Below are 9143 nucleotides of genomic sequence, written 5' to 3'. Positions count from 1 at the left end.
GATGTACGGGCCTGCGCTGGCCCTCCTCGCAAGGCCGGTGTCACGGGTGTAAACGCCTTGGGGCTTGTGGGCAAATTCAGAGAAGTTTCTCGTAACAGACTCATGTTGAAAATTAGTAACGTTAGTTAGGGGCACCTGGGTGGCATGGTGGGGCGGCCGACGCTTGATTTCAGCTCAGGTCATGATCTCAGGGTTGTGAGATCGAGCCCCGCGTCAGGCTCCGTGCTCAGCGGGGAGTCCGCTTGAGATTCTCTCCTCTCCTCTCTCCCTGTGCCCTTCCCCCGCTCACATGCATGCTCTCTCACTCTCTCTCTCTAAAATAAATAAATCTTTTAAGAAAGATAGTAATACAAGTTTGGAAAAATACTTTGAACTGCTTGGTGACAGGAAACTAAAAGGTTCTGATTTTTGGTTACTTTGATTTTCAGTAAATTTGCATTTTGTTGTTTTCCGCTTTTTTAAGTCAGTGGAATTTACGCGTACCTGAGATTCACACGGGGGGCGGGGGAGGACCATGGGAAATCCTCACCTGGGTGGGCAGGGGGCTGGGGGCGGGCAGGAGGGGCCTGCCTGTGCGTCAGAGCAGCGTGTCCCCACAGGGCGCTTTCACCTGCTCCCCCACCATCCAGCCACCTGAAGCTCCCCGTCGGTGCCCGCTCCGCGTCACTGTCCAGTAGCCCCCGACCTCCCGGGACGTCAGACCCACAGAGCTGCTCCCCCGCCTCTGCTCTCCTGCCTCAGGTCAATGGGGGCTCCCAGGCCCCTTCACACCAGCTGCCAGAGGCCAGCAGGTCCCCCCAGAGCCTCGGTAAGAAGAGGAAAAGGAACCACAGGGGAGAGAGCCAGGGGCAGGGCTCAGAGACGAGCGCAGCAGCGGCAGCCTCTGCGGGGAAGAGGAGAAGGAAGAAGAGGAAGCGCGCGGGGGCCGTGGACGCCTCCCCCCCGCAGGAGGGGCAGATGCAGAGGCAGCACTGGCGCCCCGAGCACAGGACGGAGCCCCGGGCAGAGGTGCCCGCCGACAGACTGGAGGACCAGGGCGGACGGCAGCAAGAGAACGGCCGGCAGGCGGGGAGCGGGACCGACGGCCGCCCCGGGAGCAACAGGAAGAGGAGACGGAAGGGAGCGGAGGGCCTCGGTGCGGAAGACTGCCTCCTGCGGGACCCACCGTGGCACAGGTGAGAGCGGGAGCCAGGCCGCCCGGCACCTTCCCCAGCGATGCGCGGCCCGTCCCCGGTGGGGGGTCTGGAAACCCAGTGTGCTGGCCAGCCTTCCAGGACAGGACCGTGTCCTTACGTGTCTCGACGGGCATGTGAGTGGACGGCAGTGAGTGTGCAGGTGGCCACGTGCCCCCGGGTCGGCAGGCGCTGCGGCATCCGGCCTGGAGGACTCGCCCGGGTTAGGTGCAGTTGTGGGCTTTTCTCTCAGGCTTGACTGTCGCCCCGGAAGCTGGCGTGCTTTGTCCTGCTCCCGTCTGCGGGGTGTTCTTGGGGTGGCTCTTCTGTGGGCTTGCGGCACGTGCCAGCTGGGAGTTCCGGGGTATCGACCTGAACCCCACTCTCACCCTCAGTTTGCCCGGAGCTCACTGTTGACTCTGACTTCCCAGGAGCTGCTCTCCCTTGGACGTCGTCGAGCTAGAGGCCACTGTGGCATCTCCGAGGAAAAAGAAAAAGAAAAAAAGACAGCAGGAGTCACGGCAGGAAGTAGAAGAGAACGAGCACCCTGAAGCCTGCAGGGGCGAGAGGCAGAGGGGCTCTGCTCTCCCTGGGAGCCCGCCCTCCCCGCCTGTGAACGGCAGGCGTCCCAGGGACGGAGCAGGTATGCGCCCGCGAGGAGCAGGGGGCTGGGCCCGGGGACCGCGTAGGTGTACGCGCTGGAGGGGGGCACCCGCGAGCACACCTGTGCCCAGCTCTGCCCTCAGTCTGTCCCCTTGGGCAGGCTGTCTGCCCTGTGGGTCACAGCTTCCCCATCTGGCAAAGCAGTCAGCCCAAACTACTCTTATATATTCTCGGAATACAGTGTTTCTTCTGATTCAAGGCTCTTCCTGCCTAAACTTTCCCCTAAAAACTCAGGGCCATTCAGCCTGGAGATTTTTTGTGATTCTTGAACTTGAAAGGTCGGGTTCAGAAGTTAACCTTTCTCTGCCTGTTTTTATAGTTAGGCTGTTTTTGTTTTGTTTTGTTTAAGATTTTATTTATTTGAGAGAGCAGCAGCAGAGGGAGAGGGAGAAGCAGACTCGCCGCTGAGCAGGGAGCCCGATGCGGGGCTCGATCCCAGGACCCCAGGATCATGACCTGAGCCGAAGGCGGATGCTTAACCTGCTGAGCCACCCAGGCACCACAAGTTGGGGCTTTCTGAAGACAATGTGGCCTCTTGCCTTTGGGGTTCCCAGCGCTTCGGCTATTCCCCAGGGCTTGGGTGCCCATGGCTAAGCAACTTTTCCTGGTTCTGTTTCCTTCAGGGCTGGCCAGGCTCGGCTGGGCTGTCCTGATACAGCATGTCCATTAGCGAAGGGGAGAGAAGGTCACACCTGCTTGGGAAGGGATCCAGCATGGCGGCAGATTCTGTGAGGTCTGCTCTGCAGCCTGGGGATCCAATTATGTTTGTGCTTTTGGGGGTGAACAGGCTGCTGGGGATGGTTTATGTTTGTCAGACTCCTGATAAATGAGTCTGTGACTAAACATTAATCCCATGACAAGGGGCGCCTGGGTGGTGCAGTCGGTTAAGCATCCAACTCTTAGTTTCGGCTCAGGTCATGATCTCAGGGGCCTGGAATCGAGCCCCACGTTGGGCTCCAGGCTCGGCACGCAGTCTGCTTGGGATTCTCTCTCTCCCTCTCCCTCTGCCCCTCCCACTTGTGCTGTCTCTCTCTCTCTCTCAAGTCTTAAAAAAAAAAAAAAACCCATGAGAAAACACTACCGCTGGGCAATGAGGAGGGCAGCCAGTACGTTGGAAGAAAGGCTCCTCAAAGGTGGTGACAGAGCAGGCTGGCGGTGGTCATCAGGCCACGGGGCTTGCTTTGTTGGCACACTGACCAGATGGAGATGCTCCCCGGGCCTCCCGGCCCACTGCCCGGTGTAGGTGCTAGGGCTGCGGCGGCCCAGCCCCTGCTCTGTTTGCTCTCCATCCTGATTATCGGAAGAGTTGGCTCTGTAGGGAAGGGCATTCACAGCCAAGAGATGGAGAGAGCGATGTGGGTGGCCCTGCCCGACCACTGGGCCGGGCTATGCTGTGGAGCGAAGGGCAAGAGGCTGGAGAGGGCGGCAGGGACCGGGCTTGAAGGTCACAGCGTCATTAATAAATTGGAGGCCTGGAGAGCAAGGGCAAGCTTGTGCTGAGGGAGGGGAGTGCGTTCCAGCAGTTGTAGATGGTTAGAGGGGGCCAGGCAGAAGTTTCTAGAAGCCTGAGGAGGGTGGCCTCTGCTGTCACCATGCAGCTGTCCTCGGTGGCCAGGCTCTTCCAGGATGCGGCTGGGAGGCAGCCTCCCCAGAATCTGTGGTGACAGCAGCACTTGGCCATTCCCGCCAGTTCCTGCCGTATCTCGTTTCTGGCCGTCTCCCTGTGGGAGGGGCGGGTTCCCCCCGGAGCTCCATCTCACCCGTCCTGCATCAGACCGAGGGCTCACGCTGCTGCTTGCAAGTTTTCAGTCTTGTTTGGGGGGTGGGTTTTTAGTCTTTTCCAACAGTTGATTTGGACGGTAGCTCCTCTCGAGAAGTAATCAAGTACCTCGTCCGAGGCGAACGTATGTAAGCGGTTCTCTGATTGCAGGGCAGGCCCCGGCTCCTCTTGTGTCCTGGAGCAGAGAGAGGGAGTCCGACGTGCTCCAGGAACTGCTCAAGTATTCGTCAGATAAAGCTTACGGGAGGAAAGGTACTGGTTTCGAGCATGGACTTCTGTCCTACGGTTCGCTCATCGGGCAGCAGAGGTCTGAAGTGGACCCGCTGTGTCATGATCCTGGGGCGGGGGAGTCACTGGGCTTTACGGGCGGGCAGAGGAATGTCAGCCGTGATCCTCCCTGAGCTGCAGCCATTGCACAAAGTCCAGAACCAGTCTCTGTGGGAGGATCCAGAATGCTGCCTCCCCGGGGGTGTGAGCAGAGGCGGGGAGAACAGATCTTGGGCCTCTGGGTGGCGTGGGCCGGCTTGGGAAGGGCGTGGATGGGACTCACCCAGCACCGGTGCTGTGCATCCTTAGTCTCAGAGAAAGAACGTGAGACCTTTGTCTCTCAGGTGAGGGCACAGGCTTGAAAGGAACTAAACTGGGGGCTGGTGGGACAGAGCTAACGTTTGCGCTTAAGGGACGGACCACTGTCCTGCACGCTGGAGACCACTCTGCCCTTCATCCCTCCCTGCATGGTCCATTTCACCGGAAGGTGGTCCTCGAACATGCTGAATGTATCAGGAGTAGGCCAGTCTGGGTCGGAAACACCATTCTGGAAGCAAGTGCACAAAGGTGCCGACGCTCAGTGTCTGCTTTGTAGTGTTGACATGGGGCGGCGAGGTGTCGGCTGTCAGTCAGGATGCCATTCGGGACAGCAGATGGGCCCGCGCCGCCACGGTGATCGACGACTGGGATGAAGAGTTCGATCGAGGGAAGGTATGGGGTGCACTTGAGGCTGGCGTGAGAGGGCACTCGCGGTGGCCCCGCCGAGGGCCGGGCAGGGAGGACTTGACCCTTTGGGGCAGTTTGAAGTGGCAGCGACATTGTAAAGTGGTCAAGTACAACAACGGGCGGCGGGCTGCTGGGCTCGGATGCCCACCGTAAACGTGTGGTTGCTTTGTTCCTTCCTCAGCAAGGTGGGGACAGTGGGGACACCTCCCTCGGGCCACGTGAAGAGTAAGCTGGTTGGTTCTGTAGCAGATTGAGACTCGTGTCCCCCACCCAACAAGCCTTCACGAGGAGCCACAGGGACCAGGGGAGAGCCCTCTTCGGGAATTGTGACGCCTGGGGTTTCTTTATGTAGGAAAAGAAAGTGAAAAAGTTCAAAAGAGAGAAGAAAAGAACATACAACGCCTTCCAGAAACTTCAGAGTAGACGGAACTTTTGGTCTGTGACTCATCCAGCTAAGGCTACCAGCCTCAGCTACCGCCGCTGACTGTGCTGCTGTCAGATGGGTTAGTGTGCGGGAGGCGTAGGGGGCGTTAGTGTGCGGTTTGTATCTCAGTGGGGGGGGTGGGGGGTGTCTAGTGCATGTGCGTGTGGTGTGTGTGTGTGTGGTGTGCGTGCGGTGAGGTGCACATTAGCGTGTGGTGTGCGTGTGGTGTGTGTGCGGTGAGGTGCACATTAGCGTGTGGTGTGCATGTGTGTGTGTGTGGTGTGCGTGCGGTGAGGTGCACGTTAGCGTGTGGTGTGCGTGCGGTGAGGTGCACGTTAGCGTGTGGTGTGCATGTGGTGTGTGTGTGCGTGCGGTGGGGCGCATGTTAGCGTGTGGTGTGTGTGTGTGTGGTGTGCGTGCGGTGAGGTGCACGTTAGCGTGTGGTGTGCGTGTGGTGTGTGTGTGTGTGTGGTGTGTGTGCGGTGAGGTGCACGTTAGCGTGTGGTGTGCGTGTGGTGTGTGTGTGATGCGCGTGCGGTGAGGTGCACGTTAGCGTGTGGTGTGCGTGTGGTGTGTGTGTGCGTGCGGTGGGGCGCACGTTAGCGTGTGGTGTGCATGTGGTGTGTGTGTGTGGTGTGCGTGCGGTGATGTGCACATTAGCGTGTGGTGTGCATGTGGTGTGTGTGCGTGTGCGGTGGGGCGCATGTTAGCGTGTGGTGTGTGTGTGGTGTGTGTGTGTGTGTGTGGTGTGCGTGCGGTGAGGTGCACGTTAGCGTGTGGTGTGCGTGTGGTGTGTGTGCATGCGGTGGGGCGCACGTTAGCGTGTGGTGCGCATGTGGTGAGGTGCACGTTAGCGTGTGGTGTGCGTGTGGTGTGTGTGTGTGGTGTGCGTGCGGTGAGGTGCATGTTAGCGTGTGGTGTGTGTGTGCGGTGTGCGTGCGGTGGGGCGCACGTTAGCGTGTGGGGTGCGTGTGGTGTGTGTGTGTGATGCGCGTGCGGTGAGGTGCACGTTAGCGTGTGGGGTGCGTGTGGTGTGTGTGTGTGATGCGCGTGCGATGAGGTGCACGTTAGCGTGTGGTGTGCGTGTGGTGTGTGTGTGCGGTGTGCGTGCGGTGAGGTGCACGTTAGCGTGTGGGGTGCGTGTGGTGTGTGTGTGTGATGCGCGTGCGGTGAGGTGCACGTTAGCGTGTGGTGTGTGTGTGTGCATGTGTGTGTGGTGTGCGTGCGGTGAGGCGCACGTTAGCGTGTGGTGTGTGTGTGTGCGTGTGTGTGTGGTGCACGTGCGGTGAGGTGCACGTTAGCGTGTGGGGTGCGTGTGGTGTGCGTGTGTGATGCGCGTGCGGTGAGGTGCACGTTAGCGTGTGGTGTGCGTGTGGTGTGTGTGTGCGGTGTGCGTGCGGTGAGGCGCACGTTAGCGTGTGGTGTGTGTGTGTGCGTGTGTGTGTGGTGCACTTGCGGTGAGGTGCACGTTAGCGTGTGGGGTGCGTGTGGTGTGCGTGTGTGTGTGGTGTGCGTGCGGTGGGGCGCACGTTAGCGTGTGGTGTGCGTGTGGTGTGTGTGCGGTGTGCGTGCGGTGGGGCGCACGTTAGCGTGTGGGGTGCGTGTGGTGTGTGTGTGATGCGCGTGCGGTGAGGTGCACGTTAGCGTGTGGTGTGTGTGTGTGCGTGTGTGTGTGGTGTGCGTGCGGTGAGGCGCACATTAGCGTGTGGTGTGCGTGTGGTGTGTGTGTGCGGTGTGCATGCGGTGGGGCGCACGTTAGCGTGTGGTGTGCGTGTGGTGTGTGTGTGCGGTGTGCGTGCGGTGGGGCGCACGTTAGCGTGGTGCGCATGTGTGTGTGGTGCGTGCGTGTGTGGCGTGGCACGTGTGGGGCAGGACCGGGTGTTTTCAGAGCGCCATCTAATGGTGCGTGTCGTCCGTGCGGACGCGCACTCCGGGGATGGCGGGACTCCCAGGGTCTCCCTGTCTTCAGGAGCAGCGTCCTGTGCCCACAGCCTCGGGAGACAAGGTGTCCCTTCCTGGGCCCTGTCCGTCTGAACTGAAGAGCGGCCTTGCGGAGGACCCCGCTGCCCCGTCGCTCCAGGCCCACGCTGTGAGCCAGCTGCAGGAGGACGGGACCTCCGGCGTCACCGCACGCACCGTGACAAACCCCACGGTGACGCGGAGAGCAGGTGGCAGCGCGCCGGCCGGGAACCGGGACGGCGGTGCGCGTGGCCTGTGGCCGAGAGCAGGGGAAGACGGCGGCCGCAGCCCTCCCGGCACACCGCCGCGTGAGCGAGCGCCCCCAGGGCGACCGTGTGCGCTGGGCTCGTGTCGGGAGCCGTCTGTCCCCTGCTGTTGGCGGCCAGCACCGCCGTCCAGTCCTGCTGTCCCCATTTCCGCGGGGCAGGGACTCTGTCTGTATGCCTTACGTGTCCCCCTCAGAAAGGAAGCCGAGGCCGCCCCGCACCGCACCTGTCCCTTTCCTGGCATCGGGGGCGGCCCTGCCGATGCGTCCCTCCCTTTAGAGGCCCTAGCCCATCTCTGGAGAGAGACGGCTCTTGGGTGGGGCCGTGACACGGCGTGCCGGCTGCCCTGCTAGCGGCTGGTGATCCCCAGCTGGCCTTGCCATTCCTTCCCTGCAGCTGCAGCGGCCCACGGGTCTGTCTCGAGGTGGTGGTCTTGGGGTAGAATCCTTTTATTTGACTACTTAATGGAGACCTGCATCTTGACCAGGTCTGCGGCTTCCGTTAGCAATACGTTTCCTTCCCCTGATACCCGAGACTGGCTTTATTTGCTCCATTTTGTGAGTGCTTTTGAATTTAGATGATTGTATGACTCAAGAAGATCACTTTTTATCTTGCTCAAGCTGTGCCTGCGGACTTGTAATTTCATAAATACGGGAAACCCTCAGTTAAGGTGACGTTTCCGGAGAACCGACACATGACCCAGTAGCAGAAGGTGCAGAGGTCACTCCGAAAGTGACCCCGTGGATGTACGTCTCCGCTTCCTCTTCTCCAGAAGGCCACACGCAGAGACGGACTGACGTCTGATGTGGACGTCCGTCCTCCACGGTGGCTCTTCGTGGCCTGAGGCCCACCAATGGCCCCGTCTGGCACCCCTTGCCGCCCGAGCCTTGCCGCTTGCTCTGGGGCCTGGGGGGGATCAGAAAAAAGTGTTCCATTTTCAGGGTGGGGGTGGGGAGATATGTTAATTTTTTCACGTAGGTAGTTCTTTTTGATTTTTCTTCCTGTTCTTACATTTCTCTTTGAAAAAGGTGGGGAGAATAATGACGCCCATGGCCCGAAGTGGGTCTGCCTCTGGTCCCAGCAGGAGGGGAGCAGGGCACTGGCTGCATCCGCCGGTCTGGGAGCCTTTTGCTCTTTTCTCAGAGGACAGATTTCTCTGTTAACCACACCTTGTTCAAAGATGAGGGTCGTGTCCCCCCTCTCCCCCCCCCCAGCAACCCCTCGTGCCCTGTGGCTTTGTCATCTGCCACTTCGGGAGGGAAGGCAGGTGCCTTTATGGACAGGGCATTTTTTTTTCCTCTTCTGGTGTTGACCTTCATTCCTGTACGGCCCTACTTTTCTGTAACGTTCTGCAGTTGGAAAGGGAAGTTGTTGTCTGCAGCACAGAGTTCATCTCTTTTCTTGCTCCCTCCGCTTCAAACCAGGCTCTTCCCTTTTCACTATGTAATTATGAAACCTTTTCCTGAGGAAAACATGCCCGCCGTGTCTTGGGCGGCGCTGAGCCCTGGCCTGACTGTTGGCAGCATTTGTCACTGTTCCGTAGGGGCGAGCCCTTCCCTCCCACACCCGGCCATCGGCCAAACTGGGAAGGGAAAGGATGGGCCCAGAAAATCAGTCCAAACTCTAGGGGACATGTAAATATATAAATATATATAAATAACGAAAGAAATTTATAACAGCAGTCACTTGGTTGACTTAGAACGTGGGTTTAATTTAACTTTGTGTTGGGGGGGTCGCCTCTCCCGGTGGTCCCGTGTGGCCTCACTCACCTGCCTTTTCCCGGTGGGCTTAGCCCACCACGTCCCCATGCACTGTGCCTCCGCTCCAGGGGCTGAGGCGCCCCCGATGTTGCCAAGATCCTGGTGCAATAAAACAGGTTTTTGTGA

The 9143-nt window shown here is 59.6% G+C and overlaps 1 protein-coding gene across 7 annotated transcripts in view; it reads left to right on the top strand.

The window, feature by feature from the left end:
• The window catches only part of USP36 (ubiquitin specific peptidase 36), a 38826-nt gene extending 29683 nt beyond the window's left edge, over positions 1 to 9143 (top strand). For 5 of the 7 annotated variants that reach the window (XM_078066208.1, XM_078066206.1, XM_036069587.2 and 2 more), the window contains 6 exons: positions 600 to 1175; positions 1604 to 1815; positions 3766 to 3867; positions 4478 to 4593; positions 4961 to 5111; positions 7024 to 9143. In XM_078066208.1, coding sequence (XP_077922334.1) covers positions 600 to 1175; positions 1604 to 1815; positions 3766 to 3867; positions 4478 to 4593; positions 4961 to 5092 — 1138 coding nt within the window. In that variant the 3' untranslated portion in view covers positions 5093 to 5111; positions 7024 to 9143. Of the gene's footprint in view, positions 1 to 599; positions 1176 to 1603; positions 1816 to 3765; positions 3868 to 4477; positions 4594 to 4960; positions 5112 to 7001 lie in introns of those variants that run through there. The other 2 variants (XM_078066205.1, XM_078066209.1) reach the window with 2 other exon arrangements.

The sequence above is a fragment of the Halichoerus grypus genome, chromosome 2, assembly GCF_964656455.1.
Source record: "Halichoerus grypus chromosome 2, mHalGry1.hap1.1, whole genome shotgun sequence".
Classification (NCBI taxonomy): domain Eukaryota; kingdom Metazoa; phylum Chordata; class Mammalia; order Carnivora; family Phocidae; genus Halichoerus; species Halichoerus grypus.
Note: the sequence above shows the minus strand (reverse complement) of the source record. Positions and strands in the feature narration are given on the sequence as shown.